This window comes from Ambystoma mexicanum, chromosome 11 (genome assembly GCF_040938575.1).
Source record: "Ambystoma mexicanum isolate Mex_15411 chromosome 11, UKY_AmexF1_1, whole genome shotgun sequence".
In the NCBI taxonomy this organism is placed as follows: domain Eukaryota; kingdom Metazoa; phylum Chordata; class Amphibia; order Caudata; family Ambystomatidae; genus Ambystoma; species Ambystoma mexicanum.
In genome coordinates this window covers 201,593,859-201,619,653 of record NC_090934.1, presented here as the reverse complement: position 1 = coordinate 201,619,653, position 25,795 = coordinate 201,593,859, and the positions used below count along the sequence as shown (strand labels likewise).

Here is a 25,795-nt window from a genome sequence, read left to right as displayed (position 1 = left end):
GTCTCCACGGCTCTCAGCTGTTCAGGCTGCTTCGCCTCTGCTTCGGAGAATCTTCAAGAGGGCTTACATCTCTGCTGTTTAAGCCAAGCTTCTCTCCTTGTCAGTTACACACAGCAGGCCAGAGGAGAATCGACTTGGTCCTCAGCTTCTGATCACAGATCAACCAACGGGCTGTCTGTTGTATTACAACCTTCACAACAATATAACAAATTAACTAAACAGGTTACTTCCTCTTTTCAGGGTTTTCAGCATTCATAAGCCCATTCGTAGAAGGGCTCCTCCTCCTGACCAGCTGGGCCCTGTATAACCAAAACAAAACCCACAAAACGACCAGTAGATTAGAAAAAGTACCTACAGCCTCAAAAGCTGACTTCCTATTGGTTTAGGGAAGTGTCCATCAACTCCAGTAGGAACAGCCCCATACAATCATCCTTTTGCTCTCTCTGGGCTGTGATGTCTAGTGAGACCGAACAAACCCCTCTGGTTCTGGTTCTGATCTGCTTTCCTTACCTCTGCCTTATCACACTGTGTGAATGCACAGATTATCAAACATCCAGGCCTGGACACAAGACATGCAGGACATAATCAAACTGCATAGTACAGAAGTGTCCCCTTCCAGGCTGAAAGCAATGTGTGGGTCAATTGTATGAGGCTCAACGGTGCAAGAGAATGCTTAGATGAGATCTGCTGTGGGTAGGAGGTAAGTGTTGAAGAACCTAGGGGAGAGTATGGAGTATTGGGTGATACCACAGTTAGAGATAGTAGACTGAGACAGGAAAGAGCCATACCTGACCTGAGTTCTAAGGGGAGGATATGGAGTATTGGGTGGTCCCATAGTGTGAGATAGTACACTGGGACAGGAAAGAGCCAGATTTGACATGAGTTCTAAGGTGAGTGTATGGAGCATTGGGTGATCCCATAGTGTGAGATAGTAGACTGCGACAGGAAAGAGACAGATTTGACCTGAGTTCTAAGGGGAGAGTATGGAGTCTTGAGTGATCCCATAGTTAGAGATAGTAGACCAAGGCAGGACAGAGTCAGACTTGACCTGAGTTCTAAGGGGATAGTATGGAGTCTGGAGTGATCCCATAGTTAGAGATAGTAGACTGAGACAGGAAAGAACCAGACCAGACCTGAGTTCTAAGGGGAGAATATGGAGTATTGGGTGGTCCCATAGTTAGAGATAGTAGACTGAGACATGAAAGAGCCAGACCTGATCTGAGTTCTAAGGGGAGAGTATGGAGTATTGGGTAACCCCATAGTGTGAGAAAGTAGACTGGGCAGGATAGAGCCAGACCTGACCTGAATTCTAAGGGTGGAGTATGGAGTCTTGAGTGATCCCATAGTTAGAGATAGTAGACCGAGACAGGAAAGAGCCAGACCTGACCTGAGTTCTAAGGGGAGAGTATGGAGTATTGAGTGATCCCATAGTGTGAGATAGTAGACTGCGACAGGAAAGAGCCAGACCTGACATGAGTTCTAAGGGGAGAGTATGGAGTCTTGAGTGATCCCATAGTTAGAGATAGTAGACCAAAGCAGGAAAGAGTCAGACCTGACCTGAGTTCTAAGGGGATAGTATGGAGTCTTGAGTGATCCCATAGTTAGAGATAGTAGACTCAGACACGAAAGAACCAGACCTGAGTTCTAAGGGGAGAATATGGAGTATTGGGTGATCCCATAGTGTAAGATAGTAGACTGGGACAGGAAAGAGCCAGATCTGACCTGAGTTGTAAGGGGAGAGTATGGAGTCTTGAGTGATCCCATAGTTAGAGATAGTAGAATGAGACAGGAAAAGGCCAGACCTGACCTGGGTTCCTCCATACGGAAGCGATCCATCCGATGATGTTTTCTTTGATGCTGAAGAGGTTTTCCAGACACTGCAGCAGAGTGGCATGGTTGGCAGTGCTGAAAGCAGAAGCTAGCTCTAGGAGGATGATGGATAGTGTTTAAGATCTGAAGGAGTTCATCTCTCATTTAAAGAAGTGCTGACTCTCATCATCTAGAGGGCCAGAATTCTGATTGGTGGTCACGAAAAGGACCATTGCATTCACTGAAGTCAAGTATTTGGGATATGACCATCTTCCCAAGGGCTTTGTCAATCTAAGTGGGAGGTGTTAATGGGTCCGTATGTTACAGGGACTGCAGGGTCATCTGAAGTTTTTTTGAGGAGGTGATGGATGCAAGTCTTTTTTAGCTGTTGATGAGACACACCCGTGGGAACGAGCTTTGCACACGGCTGGCAAAGAAAGAATGGCAATGGTGTCTTTTATTGTGCTTACTTGCTAGGAGAAAGTCTGCTCTGCAGACGCCTTCGTCTGTTCTACAGTATCAAAGATATATGCAGGAGAGACTATTTTGAAGGAGACGAAGGAGGGTGCAGGCTCAGCTAAAGTTGCTCAGGGGAGGAAATAGAGGGCTAAGTATGTCCGGAAATGGTGGTGTAGACTGAGTAAAGCTTTTCTGGAAAGAAATGCAACGAATTGGAAGGTGATTGACACAGCAGAACAGATATCAGGGGCAGTCATTCCCCCATGGGTCCACAACCTTCAGCAGATTTGTTGATCACCAGATCAATACGTGTGTGCAAGAGGGCCTTTTTTCTTGTACTTGCTAGTAGCATAGTAGCCTCTGATGTGACAATTGCAAACTGGATTTGTCCTACCAGGACTCCGATTTTCAGTATTATTTTATTTATACCGCGCCATAGCCCACAGGCATCAGGGCGCAAAGTCACACGTGGACATGGCAGGTAAGACAGGACAAAACAAGAAAGGAGCCTTATCTAGATGCTCTATTCGAAGAGTAGCTGCATTCCAGTGCTTTTTCTTTGTTCTAGATGGCGGCTAGATTCCAAGGCCTACAAACTATTACATTTCCGGAGGGTCAAGGCTCTTCGTCTTGCCAAATGAAGCAAGAAAATCCAGAATGTTAGAAAGAGTTAGTCTGAAGGTTAGCTATACAGTTGCCAAGGGCAGACACCATAGGGCAAGTTCAAATGTCGGTGGCACAATGTTGGAAGCAAAGACAGAGAAGACCACCTCATTGTGCCTGAATGAAAGGAACTCTGACTCAGCTGAAGTTACAGGGGCAACCCCCTTCCTGGTTTGGTCAGTCGAGGTATCGGAAGGAGTGGCACATCCAAGGAAGTACCATGGTGCTGATGTTCAACAGTGACAACTAAGTAGAGACGACAGACTCCTGTGCATTGTCATATTCCCACCCACATGAGTGGCAGGGGCAGATCTTTAGGGCAAGGGCATCACATGAGTTCAGACAAAGGGAACTGGCATTGTTCTTATGGGGTGTCAACCAGATGTTGAGGTCCTTAAGAATGAGAATATTATTAGAGGCAGATTGGATGCTTGCATGGAAATCAGGCCATTCCTTGAGGAAGTAGGAAGTCTTTCCAGGGGCCTTGTATATACATAACATAGTGATGGATGCAAGGGTTGGCATCCAAAAGTCTTTTGCATGCTAGGGTTTTAAAGGAAGCAGAGGTACCCAAAGCTATCCTAGTGATAATGAGGGAAGCAGGAAAAATAAGGGCAACACCTCTCTACCCATCCTGTTCACTCTGTTATTTGTGAACACACAATTAGTGGTGAACGAAGACTCAGTGAGACCAAGAGAGTAACAATGAAGCTCCTCAAGCAAATTAAGCAAGGGTGTGGGAACACACACGGGTCAAATGTGTGTTTGTTTATGTTTGTTTATTATTTGTAATGCGCCAAAATGCCCTAGGGTAACAGGATTTGAAAAACTTAGTTACATCAACGATAATATATACATACACATGAGCACAAGAAAATGGCAGGAATATATACAAATATACAAGTTAACACAGGTGAATACATCATGCACAAATGGACAGGGATATGCAAGACATAGGGGCTCTGAGTGTTACATAGCTTGCGTCTTCAGCCAAGAGATAGTCTTGGAACGGAAGTTTTGGTAAGGTAAATCCATTCTGTGAGTTGGTGGTAGGGAGTACCATGCTCTATGGAATTGCTTCCATTCAGGAGGGCCTACAACCAAGGTTTATCTCCTCAAGCAAGTCATAGTTGTTGGAGGGATGCTTGATGGCAGACCTAGAGTTCAAGGGGTGTTGACCATGAAATAGTTCCTGGTGTTAAGAATTTCTAGATGGTGGTAAGAAACGATGGGCAGTGCAGTGTTGGGCATCAGGGGCTTCAGGGGGTTAGGAGGGCTTGCCCCATGCAAATGCAGATGGACAGCAAGTGCCACAGACCCAGAAGATAGTGGTACTTCTGGGCAGGGGGGTTGGAAAAGTGAGGATGGAAGAGGACGGGGAGCATGCAATGAAAAGTGAGCAAGTTTGTTTAGTTCTTCCGCACGGCGAGGGTTCCGTTCTCATAGAAATCAAAGACCATCTTAGTACTAAGGCCGGCGTCCAGTCGAACGTGCCATCTGGTGGCACCATTTATTCTGGAGGATCCATAAGTAGAACGTTTGGAAAGCTTAAGGGTTTTCCAGGTACAAGAGGCATGAGAACGAATCAAGACGAGACTAATGTTCTCCCTCGAGGTAAGGTTTTCATAAGTGTTTGCAAACGGCATCCCTGGGTTAAATTCGTTTTTTTCATTTCTTTCATGTCATGGCTGACCTGGGTGTTCCTCCAGCAGCGTAAGTAAAAGTAAAATAGCAATTAGTGAAAATGAGTGAGACTGGGGTGGACAGTCAAAGAAGAGCCAAGCCACAGTACCTTATTAAGCCCACAGGTAAAGCAAATCAGAAGTGCCTTTTAAATGCACAGGTAATAATGGATCAGAATTGCTTTTAAAACGCTTAAGTGAAAGTAGATCAGTATGTTAACTACACGCACAGGAGGATACGTCATGAATGCGTTTTCAGAACATAAGAAATACGTGCAGAATGACTGAGATTATAATATTTAAAACATGTGTGAAGTAGGCCAAACCTAGGTTTGTGCATGTACAAGGCAGAAACCGAATCATAGGTCATGAGCAAACAACAGGTGCAAATGCATGTAGAGTGCAGTCCTACTCAGGGAGGGAAAGAACAATGCATGCAAGAGACAGAACACTCACATTGTAAAATGCTGAAGTAGGCAGTATGCTCTGAATGATAGGGGCCCACGGTCCACAGGGCCAAGCATAAGATGCTCCTATCTGTGCAGACCTCATCTGCAATGCCCGGCATGATGTCACCTGTCAGTAGAGTTGCGAGGGGGCTTCATGACCCAGTGGCCTTGCCTGGTCTGCAGGTGGTGGGGGGTCGAGACAAAGGCAGGCAGCAAGATGAAGGGAGTCATGGTTCAAGGTCTGGGTTGGCCGAGCAGCATTCGGGGCTGCAGGCATGGCAGGGTCTACTTCAGGGGGTCAGTTGGAGTCTTCAGCAACTTCAGGAATCTGCTATGAATAATGTGAAAGAAATGTACAGTGCCACAAAAAGGTGAGCACTTTTTTTGCCTTTATCAGACAGGTACCATGGTGCAGTCAGCATCCCATTTCTTTGTGATTCAATTTACTTTGCAGGAAGAAGATTGAAAACTCAACTAGGGTTTTGAAATGCATATGTCTTAATCACAGAGCTGATTACCAGCAATAAACACTCAACAGAAGAATAAGTTATCTCTCGCATGCCATTCAACATGGATAGAGGTGTTTGCTACAGCCCAGCATTACAACAGCACGCCTTAAAATAGTCTATTCAAGATCCGGGTGTCAGCTCCAAAAATTCTATTCTTGCACTATGAACGGAGCGTCGTGAAGAGATCCTGGGTGACCTCGAAACAAATATTGACGTCTTGCAAACAAATCCAAATAGTGTGACATTTAAGTTATGGAGACTGTATTGGATAGATATTGGTAACCAACGAAGTAAGCATAAAGCCTTGTTAGTGGTCCCGAGCGAATTGAGAAGCCTAGACCCAACTCCAAAGTATCTGCTGAAGTTTCCAGACAGACACAGAAGTCTGCTATTCATGAAATTTCGCCTAAATCTATTCAAATCCAAAGAGGTTTTGAACTTTCGGCCAAGTACCAAAACAACAGAATTAGATTGTAGACTGTGCAAAGAGCATGTCGAAACTTTGAAACATTTAATCAGTTCGGCCCTAAGTAGAGAAAGCACAAAACATCTGGGCTGTTTCATAAAAGAAAAAAACGTCACTGAATGCTGAGGATTGGTGGTCCGCATGCTTCAATGAAAGCGATAGAAAATTAAAAATTGCATTGACATTCTTCATAGAGGAAATCGTGAGGAAATTAAGTGAACAGTGAATAATGATTGAAAGAGTGAAGATTATCGTGATGAATCGAAATGAATTAAATGTAAAATTTAAAGTGATATACATTTTAAAGGTTTGTAACAAACCAATAAAAAAAATAGTCTATTCATTCTGCCTTTACCAAATATGCCTGGGGATGTAGGATTATTTTATGTGAATGAGGCACGGTTATTGGTATGTTTGCTGGTGGTGCTCCTGTGATTTGGTTCACCCTCTTGCGTTACCTGTAGTGATGTACATGGTCAGGTTACAGCTGCATGTGTTGGCGATGGCATTGAAACTCTCATCAGAAGCACAAGGGGGGCTCTGAGCAGCAGCTGTGGAGAGTGAGAAAGAAAAGAGTAAAAGCAGAGTCTAGAAAATGGCCCGAGGCTTCTCCCATATAATCTCTCTTGCTCATTGTAGTTCGCCATAGGAGAGAATAATACCCTGTTACTCTGTGAAATAACACTGGCTAGACAACACACAGAATCAATTCAAGACATGCAGGTGACTAGGTGGCCCAAGGGTCAAAAGGGAAGAGCAAACAAGAACTGGCAAGTGATGAAAAGATCATCCCAGTGGTAAGTGGTGGCCTGAAAACTTGGGGAAAAATACTCATGCCTTCTGCTGAATTCAAGTCTTGTTCTACATTTCCTTCCACTCCTGGTACTGGTAGTAAGGATGGTGTTGCAGTGACTCTGCACCGGTGACTCTGACACTACAGCGCACACCCATATACTGTCGGGATAGCCAGACCAAAGGACCACTGAAATACCATGCTCGCTTCTGTAGGATGCCGTGGTCATCGGGGGTTCCCCCCACCCGGGCTAAGGTACGTTCCACTGGAGGACAGGCTAAGACTGGTGAGTCCAGCAAGCATGCAGGGCTTTGCACTCACTCTACAACCACCGCTGTTTCATGTTTTATGCAGGGGTTGTCCACTTTGTGGCATGGCAAGCAAGCCCCCAAAACCTGGTTCCATGTGATAATGTCCACGGAACAATGTCGCCATACAAGACCATCGCTGTTTTTCTGCGGAGACATTATCATAGGGAACCTACGGGCGACACCCCTGTAACCTGCACATGTTTTGTTTTGTTTTAAACAGAGAGGGTGACACCACCGCAACCCCTGCTCTCATTTACCCCATATGTTGTCCCCATATATAATGTCGCCTATACCATTTCCCGGTGACTATATGTATGGTGACATTATATACGGGGACAATATTACCTGATACCCAAAAACTGTCTTATCAAGCTTTTCCTAAACACCAACATATCTCTCTCTTCCCGTCTCTGTGCTTTTCCAGGCATTCAAACGCATTGAGATGAAATACAGGCCAATGTTTCATATCCCTCAAAGGTCACAGGCTCAATGGAGTACAACACCTGAGCCCCGTCCTCCTGAAAGCGCAGCCCGCTGCAGGTTCCGTCCAGACCTTCCATTGTTCAGTTCTTTTTCTTCAAGTAATCCCTTGACTCTAGATTGTAATCTTAAATTTATTTTTTAAACTTTAAGTTATCTTGTGCTCCAACATTGGTCCACAGAAACACTACAACATGGATAACATATAATTCCCCCCCCCCGCCCGGCACTCGTCCCCATGTTCCCGAAAGAGACCCTAACATTAGCGCTGGCAGTCACCAAGTAGATAGAGACGTATAAACATGAGTGATTCTCATCCCACGACTGATCCATCACATTTTAGTTCTCCCCACCCCGGATATAGAGGCCTCCCAACTGAGTCCACCTTTGGCTTGACCGTCACTCCCCTTCTCCCACCCATATGTCAATTCCATAATATTACAATGTATCTGGCGCCCCTGCGTTACATACGTCCCCTGCCCCGAGGTGTTTTGATCCGCTCCCAAGCTTAATCATTCCCCACCGTAGCTCTCAGAGCTCTGCTAAAAATCTTAATTCAGTTGCCACTTTCTGATTAGTGGGCCCCGTTCATCATGGAACGAACCCATATGGCCACTGACTATGGCTGTATGCTTTTCCATCATGTATATGCCTCTAAGTTTCTGTTCCCATACACCTTTATTCGGGGTGCCCTGAGACTTCCACTTCTGTTCCACTGCGATTCTGCCCACTCTTAACATTGCCTCCCATAACCACAGAAACCTATTCTCCATTCTATTATCTGGAGCAACGCCCACTAACATTTGTAGGGGGTCAGGAAAGAGCTGCACACCTGCCCCTGCCCAAACCTCATTTTCTCTATTATCTTCATCAGGTGTAGCCATTTAAATCTGTCAATCACCTTTTCGGGGTCCAACAAGATGATCGCCATGTCCAGGTCTGATCTCTGAGCTATATGATCTTTCTGATGTTGTCCGATCCCTGCCTCCCCCGAATGAATCCGACGTGATCTCCATGGATCACAGTTGGGAGGACTTGTACAATACGTTGCCCTAACAACTTAGCTAATATTTTCATATCATTATTGAGGAGCAACATGGGTCTATATGAAAAACATGCCTTTGGGTCCTTTCCTGACTTCTGAATGACCACTATGATCACCCCCAGCATAGAATCAGAGAGGACTCTCCTCTGGTATTTTAATGAAGACTTGTGCAAGGTATGGTGCCAGCATTGACCGTAACATTTTATAAAATGTAAAGAAAAACCCATCATCTCCTGGAGTAGTGCCTGTCTTCATGTTTTTTATTTCTTCATCACCTTCTCTGGTGTGAACAGCTCATCTATACCAGCTGATGTCACATCGGATAACCCTGGGAAAGATAGCGCTTCAAGGAATCATGTCATTTGGGAACCATCTCCCACATATTCAGAAGAATACAGTGTTTCGTAAAATTTCCTGAATTCACCCCCTATATTTACAGGGTTATAAACCTTCACTCCCTCAACTTCTTGATACTTCCAACCATCTCTGAATTCCGTTCTTAGTCTCCAAGCCAAGCTTTTGTCCGCTCTGTGCCCTTTTTCGTAGTATTTTCGTTTCAGGAATGTGGGTTTCTTTCCTGTGTATCTCCCACTCTGTACAACATCTATAGAAAACCACTCTTTGACCACCTCGACTCTCTGAGTAGCTCATACACAAACTATGCTGATGATACTCAGATTCTGATACCCCTCTCAGGCAACTATGAGCAACACTCCAGCCATACCATCAGAATCTATGACACTTTTCAAATGTGGATGGCCACACACCAACTCTGTGTCAATGATGATAATACAGAGATCCTGCTTGTAGGTCCACCTGCCTGCCTAGCCAAACTCGACCCAACCTACTGTGCTTTCACGATTGATGCCTGTGCCATCCCTCTCTCCTCAGCTGTCAAAACGTTAGATGTCTACCATGACTCCAGCCTATGCATGACCTGCCAGGTCAACGCAATTGTCATCTCAGCTGTCGACACCACAAAACTCCTGAGCGCAACCAAACACTTCCTCTCCTCACAAGACTGTCTGACCATTGCTAGGGCAGTAATAGGCCCTTCCCTTGATTACTGTAACTCCCTTCTTGCTGGCACTTCAGCGTACAACCTGAACATGCTCCAGACTATCCAGAACAATGCCATCCGAGCCACCATGGGACTTTCCAGACGTGACCACATCTCAATCCACAGAAAATGGCTCACTGGCTCCATATCAGACAAAGGAACAACATTAAAATACTCTGCAGCATCTTACCTGTCACAGAGGATCTCCAGGAACAGCGCGTCTAGACCAACTAGACTAATCTGCAACCACAGACTTACCACCATGTGTTTCAGACAGACAAGAGGTGGGAGCTCTAGTTTCTCAGAGATTGCTTTGTGGCTGCGGAACCACCTACCTCCTCACCCATGCTCTGAGAACTATCTTATTCCACGGATACTGCACTAGCCTCCCAGATAACTGTTGAACTTTTACTTCCCAATGACTTAGTACCTGATTTAGTAAAGTGTAACTAACTCTCTCCCCTTTCCCCTCTTCTACCTATCCCTCTCCTCCTCCGGCCCTCCCATCCCCTGTGCTTTAACCAGCACTTTGATGCCTGAGCGTTTTGCATGCTCTATAAATACAAAAATAAATAAATAAATTGGTATCCTGGACAGTATTAGCATACTTGATCGAAAAACATTTGATCTTTTCAAATTGACCGAATTTTCAGTCAAATTAAATTAAATAAATATATGGGGAGGGGTAAGGCAATAGGTTAAGGTGGGCGAAAGTGGGGGGGGCTCTCAAACGAACAACCAAAAAAATATGTCAAACTTGAAAATGTCCATTATTTTCGACCAAGTAGACCTAGACCTCCTGAACTAATAGGCTATTCAATTGTGATTCAGAAATTCTCAGCTTGCTGCCCTGCGCGGGTTTAATCCTTTAGCCTTAGTACCCCCTGGCGGGAAAACTTCAATCTTGGCTCAAAGGGTGGCTTCCAGCCTCTGTCTTTCCCATTTCTTTTGGGAACCTATCCTGATTACGACCCCCCTTATAGTGGCCTTGAATCCTTCCCACACATACTGAGCACTGGATTCCCCTTTGTCATTAAACTCAAAGTAGTCCTTTATGTTCCCTGACAGGATTTGAGCTGTCTCCGTGTCCTACAAGAGAAAAACATTACAGGTCTATCTCTGATTGGGTCTGAGAGCCCAGTCCTCCCCAAACTCCACCCCGACCTGAATGTGGTCCGAGCATGGTACTGGTACCACTGTCCAGTTCATTACATGCCCTTTAGCAAGGTGTTCACTAGAATGAGGTCAATTCTTGAGAAGGAGTCATGGACTCGGGAGTAGAAAGGGAAGGGTGACTCGCCCATTAATGCTGGGGTCAGGGAGTCAATCACACTGAGTTCCTTATTAATCAAATTAAACCTTTTGGCCATAATCATCTCTTCCTGGGCTATCCCTGAGTCTTTCATTCTTTTCCTATCCTTTAACGGTTGAAGGACCATATTAAAATCCCCACCTACCACTAATGGTCCCTCCACAATTCCCTTAAATTTCTCTTTCAGAGCATTCCAGAAGAGGATCGGGCCTCGTTTGGACAGTAAACGGAGGCGTTTGTGATCGGACTTCCCCATCGGCACACTTTTACAGCTATATAGCACCCTTTAGGGTCCCTTAGAAATTTTGCCACAGTGAGACCCACACTAGACAGTGTGACTATGGCTACCCCTCTTTCTTAACTCGGGCTGAAGATTGGACGACCTCCCCGATCCCTCTCGATTTCACACCCTGTGACTTCCCCTCTGGTCCAATGCGTTTCTTGAAGGAACAGCAGGTTCAGCTTAGAGCGCAGAAATTTTGAAACCACTAAAGAGTGCTTTAAGTCTATACCTCGGGCATTGAGCAAACCTATCACAAGGTGAATATTGGAGCCAGTCATAAAACCACCTGGGACTTGTACTCCGAACCACCTGTGAACTCCTAGTCCTTCAGAAGAAGGATTCGCCTGTAAGTACTTGGCTTTGTGACTACCCAGCTCTTGTTTGGAACGTTGAAAAACCCCTAGCAACATAGGATTATTTCCATAGAACAAAGAACCTTAAGCCCCCCCGCCCCTGGGATGTCCAGCCCTGCCCAGTTAACATCCCTGACCAAGGCCTGAATCATCAGAAAAGCCTGGATCACCCATAAATAACAATACAATGGGCCTCATTCTAAATTTGGAGGTCTAGAAATAAGGGTGCCGGTAGCAATTTACCAGCCTCCTTTCCAGACCTCCAGACTACAACTATGCCTGCAGGGGCCTTTGCTCGTGGCAGGTTTGACCTGTGAGGGCCTCTGTAGGCTTTAACAGAAGCACCGGCACCATTAGCAATGGTGCCGGTGCTTCCGTTTCACCATTCCCATGCAGTCCTATGGGTCTCCAAAGGAATGGGGACTTACACTTTCCACCGTATGATATCCCGGCCCGCTGGGATATCAGGCAGCGGAACAGTGTTACAAGTTCAGCTGCAACTTGGCGGTAGCACTGGCGAGTTACAGCCGAACTCGTAATGAGGACCAATATACTCATTTGAGAGTCCCTCACAACACCCCACACGGAATACAACCAAAAAAGCTAGTTATACAACCTTCATGTTCCCCCCTAGCCCATTGCCTGCTTCAGCTATGAGTGCATGTGCGAATGCCCCTCAGGCGAAAGCCCCCAGATTTGAGCCACACTTGGACTTTTCAGACTTCACCCACAGGGCCTCCTTAATGAACAATAACAACTCAGATATAGCAAGAGCTTGAGGTATTAGAGGTGCCCAGGGTGGGACAAGAATAAGAATAACTTGTTGTCATACAGTGGGTCAGGGACCCTCCTTGTGGGGATGTTCAGTTTCTTGAAATTCATTGATCCTGGCACATGGCATTACCTGCTCCCCTTCACTCTTTGAAAGCCATCTCTGTGAGTCTCCTCATCCCAGGCTGGCTCTTCTGGAGTCCCCATGAGATTGCTCTTGACCCTTGAATATCATCTTCAGTAATCAATTCATATGTATGGCCTTCATGCTCAAATGTGATAGAGAAGAGGAAACCCCAACAATAACAGACTCCCTTCTAATTGAGCTGTTGGGGGAGAGGGGCACACATTCTCCTTCTCGCCAATGTAAATGCTAAGAGGTCCTGAAAGATTGTTTTCTTAGAAGAACGAAAAGAAACCAGGCCCTCTTTCCTTGCATTATCAAGGATTTTCATTTTCTCCTCAAAGTACTGAAGTGGGCCAGCATGGATGTTGGGCCCCTGGCCCCTCCACCAGCTCTGTGTGCCCTGTCTATTGTGGGTTCAGCGATTGGGTCATTTCCAAACAGGAGTTAACCAACTTGTGAATGGATCTCTTAGTGTCCCTTTCTGTTTCTCCTTCTTTCTCCTGGAACCCACTGAACCAAAAGTTGTTCCTCCTCACTCAATTTTCAAAGTCATCCATTTTGAGAGTAATTTCAGCTTCCCTTCTTTCAAGTTCTGACAACCTCATGCCGATGTGAAACTCCACTATGTCAAGTGAGCATTGGTTAGTCTCCAGACCTAGAAGTCTATCATCAATTTTATCAACTCATTTGTCCAGCATATCGAGCCTGCCTCTTATATTGGTGCAAATTCTGCTTATGTCCTCCAGTAGGGCGGCTATATCTTTCTTAGTTGACACTGCGCCGTCTGCCGCTGCAGCCATATTGAGATATTTTGTATCTTGCTCTTTGCTGTACACTTCAGGGCTCACAAAGTGAAACCTCTGAAGAGATATTTTCCAGTCCATTAAGATGGAAGCAGGCCAAGTCAGGGGCTCTCGTGCCCCTGGAAAGAAAATCATCTGTTGGTCCGTGGAGGGTCTTTGTGGGCGCTGGTTGGAGTAATGGAATGTTTTAAAGCAATGTATTCCACTCCAACAAGAGAGGGTTGACCAGCCACTGGTACCCCTACTTACTTGGGACTATGTCAACACTAGACGAGCACTTGGGTGGATGGGCAGATGAATCCCCTATTTATTGACTCGAACCTTTATCTCAAGAGCGCAGTAACAATTTTATATAGAAATGCCCCGGTGGGCATCAAGGGGTGAGGGGAGCAATTCTACTGGACTACAATGGGTTAGTTATGAGCAGCTCTGTCACTTCCAATTACTCGCCGGAGGATCTGGGACCCTGTGGTCACGGTAGTGGCTCCTGGTGGAGTCTTCAGTATAGCCCAGTCCTGGCACCGAGATAAACCAAGTTCTGGGAGCTGGGAAATGAAGCTCCACCCGTGGGATGCTCTGCTGTCACTGGTGCCCACCTTCCATGGCTCCTGCAGTCCCACTCGGGGGGCTGCATCTGATGAGACTGCCATTATTGCTCCTAGTGTTGTCCGAATAATGGCTGCTGCATCTCTAGGCCCTCTAGAACTTCCTCAGCATGCCAGCCCTCACCCCCCCACATCAGTGGGCCTCAGGCCGCATCTGCACTGGTATCATCAGAACCCCATATAAGAAGAGCTACCCTGCTCACGCCCGCACTCCAGGTGATCTGAGACAGTAGCAGGGCTCTTCACAACCCGATCAAACTTCCTCTCTGGGTTTCTTACATTGTGGGACCCGGTGACGCAACTTCTGCTGGAGTGCTGACTGCCTTCTTCTTCCTCTCTGGGTCTGTCCGCAGTCAATGGGGCAGGTGCAGTTATCCTCACTAACGGAGAGCGACTTCCCCGGGGGATGGCCGCTCTCTCAGGGAGCAGGTTGGAAGGCCTCCACTGACACTGCGGGCTGAAGTCCCATAGCACCCACCCATTCCAAGTGACAAGGCAGGGTTCTGCTTTGCTGCTTCCCAGCTGTCCTCCATCCCGTGGTAACGTACATTTAGTTATGAGGATCCCCAGACACCCCCACAGGGCAATCAACTTTCATCTGCCTCCCGTGGGTCGGGGGGGTTGAAAGTGGGTGCTCAAATCACTTTATAACCCAGTGGGCCCGGAACTTTGCGCTTAGGTGGCTTCTATTAACACTCCCCCTGGTGGCCTCCGGTCTAATTTTTTTTAAGGCTGCCCAAGATAGGCACACCATATGTTTCTCTTAATTTTTCTAATTCCACTCAATCACCTGACTCTTTTAGAGGAGCCCTTTCCCGATCTGTCCTCCTATGTGTACCCAAGTGAAAGCAGAGCATCTTCATAAGCAAGCCACGATGATTGGAGAGAAGGTGGTACATAACTGATTGGATGAGGAGGGCTAGGACCAGGAGCAATGGAGATTACAATAGATTACAATACAGGATCAAGGACCAAAAGACAATTCTTTGGAGCAAAATGAATGTGTTTCAGCTAATTTGCGTACCTGCAATAAATTGCTCACTGCCTCTAAACTGAGGTGAACTTCCAGCGATTGGTATTGGTTGCACTGTGGCAGCTGAGCTGAACTAGCCAAGTGTACTCTCACATTTCAGGGAGGTTTTATTTACAGGCTTTTATTCATCCCACTGTAACATTTATGGCGTTTCCAATATATAATCAGGGTTTCACCTCCTGCCCCTCTTCCTCATCCCATTGCTTACCAAAGCCATCTGTCCAGCAATATATAAAAGCAAAAAGAAACAAAGCACCCACAGATGCCCAGCACGTCCCAACCAAAGGGCACACCCAGGATCAGCACAGTTTCATTATCAGGCCAAAGAATCCCATAAGTGCCCCCAGACATTAATGCCAGTTATCCCCATCTACTCAGCACACCCCTCCTTACTTATCAAGGGTGAGTGCTAACTTTATGTCCGATCCAGAATCCCATAAGGATGGGGTATGCAGTTCAGAGACCTGCAAGTAGGACCAAGCATTCACAATGAAAAAGTAGATCTACGTGTGCCCACTCTGCAGCTCATTAGCATGTCGCTAGTTACTGCCTTGGTCCGAGGAGCATCACCATACGTCGGGGAATCCACGGTACCCCACCAACCAGGCTACTGGGTCTCATTCATAATGAAACCGAGTCTGGGATTCCGAGAGGTGAAACCCAAAGGTCACACCACATACTGAGAATGGAAGAACCCTGACCTGTGAGGATGCTGGGATCAATTGATGCTCTAAAAAGAGTAGGAAGGTGACCTGAGGTCCACTTCATCCATCCCCACTTGAATACGAAGCAACTACTGTGCAAGCTGAAACACACCTATTTCCATCATCATCTATACAGGAGATGATGGATCCCCAAGCCATACACCGGGCGATCATCACTGAATTGTGCAACCACCCGCTCAACTGGGAAAAAGACCCATGTCCAAAGCATCGGAAACGAGTTCCCGTCCCAGATGACAGACAGGAAAGAAGGGAGTTAGGTGCCCTTGTATAGATGTAATACCAATCCATTAAAGGCCATCAATTGAAGCACACAAAAAACTATGGATGAATGTGGAACAACAGTCAAGACAGGAACCATCCCTCCCAATGTTAACTGGGCATGACTAAGAGCGATTGATACCCAAGTTCAGTGTATTATACAGTGATTAAACACTTACCCGGGCCTTAGTAGGACCCATAGTATCCATGTTTGCCCTCAGGGGTGGTCAAGAACACGTAAGTGTGACGTTATCAATCCAAAACCAGTTAACCAGCCTCTCTCCCCAGCCTGTGAAAGGATGAAAGTTTACACCCTTGATGAACACCAGGAAGGAGGACATCCTCAGTCGATAGCCAAGGGTACAAGAAGTAGCCCTAAGTGGGACAATATCAGCACCCATAACCACATCACTCAGAAGTGGGTGGGATCCCCATAAAGGAACACAAACCCATATGTGTATGAAAACATTGGGCCTCATTACGACCTTGGCGCTAAGGGGTTAACAGCATTGTAAAAGGCTGCGGCGCCGTTAACCCATTAGCGCCTGATTACGAGGTCCTTTTGCGGGACCCGACCTTAAGAGCTGGTCTACACCAGCCGTTAAAGTAGGGACCCGCAAAGGGACCTTGGTGCTAAGTACGGTAACGCAATATGCGGTACCGTACTTAGCGCCTTCCCCATTCCCATTGAGCCCTATGGAGCAAAAATGGGAATGGGGAAGGGCCATGGAGGAAGGGGGAATTACCGCCCCGCCAACCTTGTAATGGCGTGGAAATCCCCCCTTTCTCCATGGCGGAGTCGGTAAGTTACCGGCATGGACCATGGTGTTATCAGCACCATGGTTTTCTGCCTGGGTCGTAATGAGGCCCATTGTGACATACAGAATGCGACTGTCCACCAAGGTCTCCCTAATCATTAGAGAAGGGGACCGGAAGAAGATCATTATACCACCGTTTCAAATACCTAAATGATGCTGCTCCCTGAAAGAGTCTCCCTTACCACACCGAATCCCGATGGGAAGGACTGCTCAGAATTTCCACCTGTGATAGAACGTCTCCAGGTTGCTAAGACACCCTGCAAAAACCTCCACTGCTTTCCGTCAGATACCAGAGTGGTGCAAAACAGTCCAATGTTGGCTTAGAGAGTGCGGGGACTTACTAAGGGACTGGGTGCACCAGGGAATCCTATGGAATTAGCCGTTGATTCGCCCCACCACGTGCATGCTGCGACTGCACTTGGCGGGGGAAAAATGGGGATTCTCTGCATGCATATGGTAACCCCTGTGACGAGTTGAGTTCAGAGGTCACTCAAAAGGATCACTGCATACATGGCCAGAATCCCGATCCTGCAAAGAGTGGATCGTGGGGAGAATCCCCGAGGAAAAGTCTGGCAACCAAGTGTAGTAGCTGTTGGTATACTTAAGGGTCTGAAAATTGACAGGGCGGCCTCAGAAATGTAGAGAGGCCTTCTAGTGCCAGATGAACTCACTCCATAACTCTTTCACCACTTGTGCTGAGTACCCAGCAGGAGGACTCACAGGGGCTCCTTACGAGTATGGCTGTGCGGGAAAAAAGTGGCGGTAATGGAATTCCCGCCACTTTTCCTGCTCTGCCATAATACAAGTTCGGCCCTGGAGTGGAGGTAAATCCTTCCTCTTTCTGCTGAAAAATCGGCAAACTTGGCTAAATTACTGCTGTAATTCTGCCGAAATCCCCATGGAGTCCCATTGACTGCAAAGTAATGGGGACTAAGACTGCCAACACCACTCGTAATCCGGTGGTAAACCCGCCAGACCAGGTGGCAGTAATGGTAGTTCTGTTGGGTAGTATTCCAGCAGATTTACCACCGGAATACCGCCCAACTCATAATGAGGCCCACATTTTTTACAGATAAGAGCTCATTGACTGCCCAATTCATATCTCATGGATGAAGGCAGGTGATTGCCTCCAAACATGAGGCAGCACTGAAAGTCCACTGGGATTCCATGCTAATCAGAGTTGAACAATATAGCTGGAAGAATGTGTGTCATGGCTACATTAGTTCTACCTAGCTAATGATACAAACCTCCAATGATACAACGTAGCAGACTAGTAATCTACGGAATGGTCCAGGGAAAAACACATTTTCGATGTACACGAGTAGAAAGGTGAAAATAATCACATAGTGCCCCCACAATGCCAAATCGTAGCATATTTGTTTTTTAAAAAAACACATCAAATGCAAACCTGTAATCAAAATGCCCAGAGTTAGGGTCAGCCCCCGCCAGACGGCCATTTTCCAATCTTCTGGGTTGTAGGAGGGTCTAAAAGACAAGAGTTGAGAGTTAGAACTTCGACATCGATCATCTTCATGATGAAGAACATGGGGATCATTAGTAGTTTGCCAGTATCCCGCTGGTAATTCGGGTGGATACCAGCAAACAGTATTACTGTTCCCGCCGTCTGATATTCCTGTATTACCAAGATTTTACAGGTGGCGGGAAGGGCAGTAAATCCCCATTCAATGGAGTCCCATAGGACTCCCTGGAGGGGATTGCTGGAATGTAATACAGGATGTTTTTTGCCAGAAGGGGGCCTTATTTACCTCCAGCTCTACGCTGGAGGTAAATCAGACAACCCCCACCCGCAAACATGTACTCTGCCCGCCCAGAAAAGTGCCTTATACGGAAATACCAACACCTTTTTCCAGACCAGCAGGGTCACAATGACCCCTTATGTGCCTCATTTCGACTTTGGAATTAATTCATCTGTAAATCTGCAAAATTCTGCCAACATAGGTTACCGTTACCACCACTTGGTCCCATGGACTAACCAAATGATTGTGGATGGTGACGACATGGCACAAATACTCATTTTTGAAGTCCATAGGACTACATGGGGATGTTAACAGAGTGGTAATTTAGCCAATTTTAAGTCTAATAGTGGAGGATTCACCCCTGCATTTTGCTGGGGATAAATCTTCCACTTCAAGTCCAATGCAGGAATTCAGCAGTGCAGTAAAAGTGGCAGTAATTCTGCTACCACCCAAAAAAATATCAGTTATGGTATTGCTGCCACTTTTATACGCCACCACCAAACTCGTAATGAGCCCCCTGAAATGTGCCCCCAACATGGAACACGTAGGATTGGCTGCACCCCAGATGGCATATATGCAAGCTCCCCTCAGTAAAACTCCTGTCTCTTGAGAGCTCCTGGTATAAGCACATATTCCTCCCAGCAGCGCCATTTATTTATTTGTGCAGAAAATCCATTCCTGATAATCCCTGGTATAAGAACTCCTAGTATACATATAGCTATGATATGATGTGATATGATATGGCATTTGTAACACACAAGTGTTTCAAGGCGCGACGAGGCAGGGAGGGGGGAACAGGGGGAGGACAGACAACGATCCTACTAGGCCAGGTGTCATTCAGACCGCGCAAGTGCAGGGGTAGGGGGAAGGGAAAAGTGCAGTACAAGGTAAGTAGAATAGAAATAAATAGATAAATAAATAAATAGGGCCAGCTGGTGGCAAGGGCAAGGTAAGTGCAGACAAGTGCTGGGAAGGGGGTGCTGTAGGGATACAGAGACAGTCCGGCAGTGCAGGGGTTGCCAGGGAGGCAGTGCAAGTGGAGAGTGGCTGGGCCCAGGACCGAGGTCGGTGAGAGTGGCCAAGTTTCAGATTCAGTGCAGAATTTAGTGAAGAATTAGCAGGGGAGAGGGAGAGAGAAAGCAGAAGCAAAGAGGAAGGTTTTGAGGTGCTTCCGGAACCGGAGATGGTTCTCCTCAAGTTTCAGGGAGGGAGGAAGGCTGTTCCAGAGGGAGGCTCCTGCCGCGGAGAGAGATCTACCCCCAGCTCGTTGCTTCGAGAAGCGGCTGACCCTGAGGGAGTTGGAGACGGATGAGCGAAGGGCTCGGGAAGGAAGATATTTAGGAAGAGAGAGTTGCAGGTATTTAGGCCCCAGGCCCCAGAAGGCCTTGTGGACAATGCAGAGGGTTTTGAACTTAATCCTCGCAGCCACTGGGAGCCAGTGTAGAGATTTCAGTCCTGGAGAGAGACGGTCCCTGGGCTTGAGGCCAAGGACAAGTCTCGCAGTTCTGGTCTGGATGAGTTGCAGAGGGCGGAGAGTGGAGGCAGGCAGATTAAAATAGAGACTGTTACAGTAGTCCAGCTTCGAGAGAACCAGGGCTCGGGAGACAGTGAGCTTCTGGGTGAAGGAGAGGAAGGGAAGAACACCTCTAAGGAGGTGCAGCTGGTAGTGTGACTTCTTAGAGACGTCAGATATATGAGGAGAGAAGGAGAGTGTGGAGTCAAAGATGACCCTGAGGTTTTTTGCCTTGCAGGTAGGAGCAGGAAGAGGCCCAAGAGAGGCTGGCCAGAGAGCTGCAGGGAAGGAGGGAGTGGGTGTGCCGATGAGTAGAATCTCAGTCTTACTAGCATTAAGGCGGAGGTCGTTGGCAGCACACCATTCCTGGATAGCAGACAGACAGTCAGAGATGAGGGCAGGAGAGGAGGAGGCCGAGGGTAGCCTGAAAATGAGCTGGGTATCGTCCACATAGCACTGAAAGTTGGGGCAGAGGGCGGCGATGCGGTGGGCAAGAAGCCTGTACAGAATACTGTAACCCACTGTACATTTTGTGGGGATAATGCACACTGCCAAGCAGATCCGTGACCAAACAGTAGAAACTACCAATGGCTGAGGTCCTTACCTTATAAAATCACTAAACACTAAGGTGAATTGCAGTCTTTCTTATGTCTGGTGGAGGGTACTTCAGCTCAGGGCAGGAAATGGGCCCGGATCATGACAGAGCAGTGTTCCAGCAAGATTTGTCATACCTGGAGCGCATTTTTTTAACAGGAGCGCTGCCCTGTACCCAGACCCAGGTGTGATAACTTAGCTTTATAACAGGATACTCCCAGGGAGAACTGTCCCGAGAAACCCACGTTTCAACAAGCAGACACTTTTAGTAGACTCAGCACAGGAAATTGAAGACAGAAACAGTCAAAGCTACAGCTGTTCAAACTGGTATATATGTCCCGCAATACACATTTTTTTCTTAGGGTGATTAGTATGACCAATCAAAACTGCAGAGCCCAGCTTCCATTATTCGCTCAAAAGTGTTTCTTACTGAATCACCATAAGACATGATACAAATTTAAAATTGTGAACAATCTTATGTTCCCATAATGCTCTTTGCTTTTATGCAAATCGCCAGGATTGGGTTCGGGAAAAAGAAGTACTGTATTGCAGAGGCATTCAAACTGTGGGGCGTGCCCCTTGCGGAGCCGCAGCTGCATTCCTGAGGGGGGGTGCGAGACCCCAACCTGAATTGTGATTAAAAAAACACTATTTACTTTGACAGTTCAATTCCCCAGCCACACATGCTCAATGAGCCATGCAAGGCTGGGGGCGTTTTGCTTCACCAGCCTTACATAGCTCCTTGAAAATGCTGGCTGGGGACTGCATGTCTGTATGTGCGAAAGGGAGCTCCTGCGCCTCCTCGCACATACAGACAGAGCAGGCAGGAGCGGGACGTTTCAGTACCCACATGCAGGCTCCTTCCTGCATGTGCAGGAACCAGGAACTTCTTGCTTCCCGATTCCTGTTCATGATGCTGGAGCTGGAGCGCTGGGAAGGAAACTCCAGGACCAGGGCCGTAGGTAATTTTATGTTAATTTATTTTTTATGGAAATATGTGTATGGATGCATTTATGCTTGTGTTATAAGTGAGTTTATGATGATGGGTACTTGGGTGAATGATAGAGTGCTTGCTGTGTGAATGTGTGTGTGTATGTTTGTGTTGGTCTTTTGCACTGATTTTGGTGAGTGGGGTCAGGGGGAAGAAGGGTTTTACAAAAAAGGAATTTCACAATCCCTCTACCCACCTGCCAAAATCAGCTCTCCTTCTGAGGCGCTGTGAAGCCCAGGGGGAAGGGATGGTATTTTTCTACTGAACATCTATCATAGATGTGCAGTCAAAAATACCATGCTTTCCCACTGGGCTCCCAGTGCCTTGCATAGACACATAATCATGTTGATTTTATTAGTGTGTTAGGCGCTGTGGGACCCAGGGGACAGGCATGGTATCTTTTTACTGGACATCTATCATAGATGTCCAGTAAAAATACAATGCCTACCCCCCGGGCTCCCCAGCACCAAATGCAAACTGTTTGGCTTTTTAACAATTTTTCTAAAAAAGGTGTGATCTAAAAGGCAACATTTGAACACTTTATTGTTTTTTTCATTCCTGGCCTGTGGGGGGTGGCCTTGGGGGGACCCCCGAACTCCCTTTGATTGGTTCAGGCTCCTGACCTACACTCGGTCGACATGGCATATCTGGGGGAAATATTTATGCCCCTCCACTAAAAAAATCTCCAGCCGCCACTGGGCCTGGGACTGTGCTGGGAACGGGGTGGAGGGAGCCCAGCGACTGAGTGGGAGTAGGATGGGTGGGAGCCATGGGATAGTGGTGGGTCTGTGGTGCGGTGGGGAGAGCCCAGTCCCTGGGTAGGAGTGGAATGAGTGAGCCTAGATACTGTGATGGGAGCAGGTGGGGGAGCCAGGGACTATTCTGGGAGTAGGGTGCAGTGATGGCACTTGTACTTACTGTCCATTTGGCATATTTGGGGTGGCTCGGCCTGCCCACATTTTGTTCCGGGGGGGGGGGAGCAGGCCAAAAAAGCTTGAACACCACTGCTGTATTGCATGACCTGGCTTGGGGCCAAGCCCTTTGGCCCCACTCCTCATCCCCACGGCTCAGCCCTCTCCCAAGGATGAGAGGGTTCCACCAGTAAATGTTTTCTATTTGCAGCACTGCTTTAGCTCTTATAATACAGAGTGACCTTCCACCCACATGCAGTCCTTGCAGGCTCATTTTAGAGCCGATGGGTTATCATCAAGAGCCCGAACTGTGGGACGGTCGAAGTGACGTTAAGTCATGCATGTGACCAAGGGATTCCTGTGGTTGGCACTGCATCGTGCTGTGAATGTTCTCAGATCACTACCACATGCTCACGAGAGCACGGCAGTGATCAGTGATGGTGACAGCATTGTAAAAATATGGCGGACAGCCTTACAGCAGAGTTCCATGAACTCCACCAGATTTAGCAAGTGCAAAAGAGCATGCAGAATTGCCATGTCTCTCTGTCCATGAGAAGGGAGGGCCCCGTGGGTACGTGCAAGGGTTTTCCCCTCGGGGGGTTTTGAGCGCTGCACAGGCCAGCCAACTGACCTAGGGATAGCATGCCCCTCTTCCAAGGAGTTTGAAAGGGGCAGGGAAGGTTTGGGAGCAAGCAATGGTTGTGGTGCTACGAGCGTCCAGTCGCTGCTGCCGTGCCTTCCCTGCCGTGTGGGACCTGTCGGTACTGGTAGTTGGGGGTGCGGTTATGAAAAATTGTTAGGGATCTGCCAGGGGGTGCGGTTATAAAAAATAAAAATAAAACATTTAATAAGAATATATATATATATCGATACATATATATATATATATATATATATATATATATATATATATATATATATTTTACAATAAATATTATATTATAGGTAAACCTCCACTTCTTACCTGTTTCAGGATTTTTCCCTTACCATGCTGCAGGCCGCTCCTGGCTGCGAGTGGGGCTGCATTGGTTGGGGAGGAGGGACGGGGTCAGGAGCACATGCCCGTTCAGGTGGGCTCGGCTGGGGCACACAGTCCTGCTACTATTGGTGCTGGGGCAAGGACGGGTAGAAAACTGGTCCTCTGGGGTTGGTCCTGGAGTGTGGAGGTGGGAGGTGAGCCAGTGCGGCTGCTCCGGTGTCTGTGCAGGAAGTGCGGTGTGTCGAAGACCACCAGGGGGCATTGCGGTATGCGCCCCGCCCAGCGTGTCTCTCTGGCTGCGTTTTAAGAAATTTGCTGGAGCCGCGCTGGGGGTCCGGGGGAATACTAAAAAAGTTAAGTAAATATTAATAAGCAATGATGCAGAGTGGCAATAGGGAAGCCAATAAGGGGAAACTATGGCAAGCTGGTGTGGGGCCCCTGCAGTGTAGGGTGCCAGGCCACGTTGGGGACTGGGAGAATAGGTTGGGGGGTTTATCAGGTGGTAGATTGGTTGAGGGCACGGGGAAAGGTGTAATAAACAGAAGAAAACATTATATAAAAGAATTGAAAAATAAATAAACAAGTATTGAGATTTTTCCTCGGTGGATCAGGGCAGGTGTCCTTTGGTGTGGGCCTCCTCAGTTAGGATGCAGTGTTATCACAGAGTTTTTAAGTGTGGAAATTACTGGGAAGGGTATGTAGGTTAAGGGATCATGACAGGGATTGTGGTAGATGCTGAGGGTTTTCAGGAGGTGCTGAGCATTATAAATAGGGTGTGTAAAGGGTGTACCCAATTTGATTGAATATTATTGATTGAATGTTACATTTGACCAAATTCGGCCAGTACCATTCAATAAAGTTGGGTAAAAAATACCAAACATGAGGAGCGGGAGTTACGACGGGTCCCCCCACTCCCCATGTTTGCTATTTTTGTCCTTGTGAGGTTGCCAGGTGTCCCCTGCTTAGTGAAGAGTGGAGGTGGGGTACAAATAAATAGGAAAAAAGAATGAAAAGGGGTCCCTGCTGCGTCGGATCCCACCCACGTTAGAGGGATGGAATTGACGTTGCAGGGTCAAGAGAGGCAGCAGACAGAGAAAAGGTAAGGGGGGCGGAAGGGTGGATGTATTGGGGCGGTGGGACATAGATATGGTGAGTTTGGCCGCTGTAAAATTGTATTTGCATCGAAATTTACTATGGTCAATTCCACCGTGAACAATTCTGCCGCGGTCAAACAACCCACATCTATCTGAAGCCCAGCTCGAAGGGGCGATGCAGGAGGGCATGGGGGAGAAGGAGCCTAGTAGTGGAAGGTCACAGCGCAGAGTGGCTTCGGACGGGGCCCTCGCAGCGATGGTGACTTGTAGCTCATAGGCAGGGAGAAGGGAGGCTTGGGGGGAAAAAGGGCCAGGTGCTCCAGGGTGGATATACCTAGGGCGGCGAGGGGTGGCAGAGCCGAGGAGAAGGGGTCCAAGCGCGGGCCTGGGGTGGCGGTTATGGGTGGCAGTGTGAGTGAGGGGGGTTGGGCGGGAGAGGGCTGGGAGCATGACGGTAGGGAAGGTAGGGGGAGGGAGAATTTGGTTGGGGCGATTGTAAAGAGGTGGCAAGGTAGGAAATGCTTGCAGAAGAGTGCAGGGGGGAGGAGGAGGACGCTCTCTCCGGAGGATGGCAGTGTCCCTGCTGTTAAGTTTTGGAATCACATAATGGGGTTATGTGTGGTTGACAACATCTGTATTGACCACTGTCCCATTAAGCTTGACTTCGAGCTGGCACCTAGAGTTTTCTAGTCTACCCCAGTGTATCCTCTGGAGGTGTCTGTGAATGCCTCTCGACGAAGACTGAAATGGAAACAGGACATGCAGGAGGACTTATTGAAAAGGGTAATTCAATCTAGTCCACACGAACTGGAGAAGTTGCTGTCAGAGACTCTGGACCACGCAAACATCTCAGTAGAGTTTGGTTCACTATTGTCCAAGCTTTCCTCAGTGTTCTCCAGTGCTCGGGTAAGCGAGCGGGCTCGGCGAGGGTGGGCTGGTTTGACTCGGTGTGCACTAAAGCTAAGTCGAACCTTCTTTCCATCTAAGCTGCCAAGGGGGCTCATAAAATGCCATTATTAGTGCCAGGACCTGTTATAAGAGGATTCTGGCTACTAGGAAAAGGACCAGTGAGGCGGAAGCATGGAATGCCTGGGTCGGTGCCTCCAGGGACAACAATACCAAACCTTTCTCGGAAGTTGCAC

At 47.5% G+C, this 25,795-nt stretch overlaps 1 protein-coding gene across 3 annotated transcripts in view; it reads right to left on the bottom strand.

Annotated features, from left to right (window-relative positions):
• The window catches only part of LOC138503244 (uromodulin-like), a 282,160-nt gene that overhangs the window by 240,697 nt on the left and 15,668 nt on the right, over window positions 1–25,795 (bottom strand). For all 3 annotated transcript variants that reach the window (XM_069622836.1, XM_069622838.1, XM_069622837.1), the window contains exons 2-3: window positions 18,223–18,299; window positions 6,496–6,588 (exon numbers count right to left, since the gene is read on the bottom strand). In XM_069622836.1, the coding sequence (XP_069478937.1) occupies window positions 6,496–6,588; window positions 18,223–18,271 (142 nt within the window). In that variant the 5' untranslated portion in view covers window positions 18,272–18,299. The remainder of the gene's footprint in view (window positions 1–6,495; window positions 6,589–18,222; window positions 18,300–25,795) is intronic.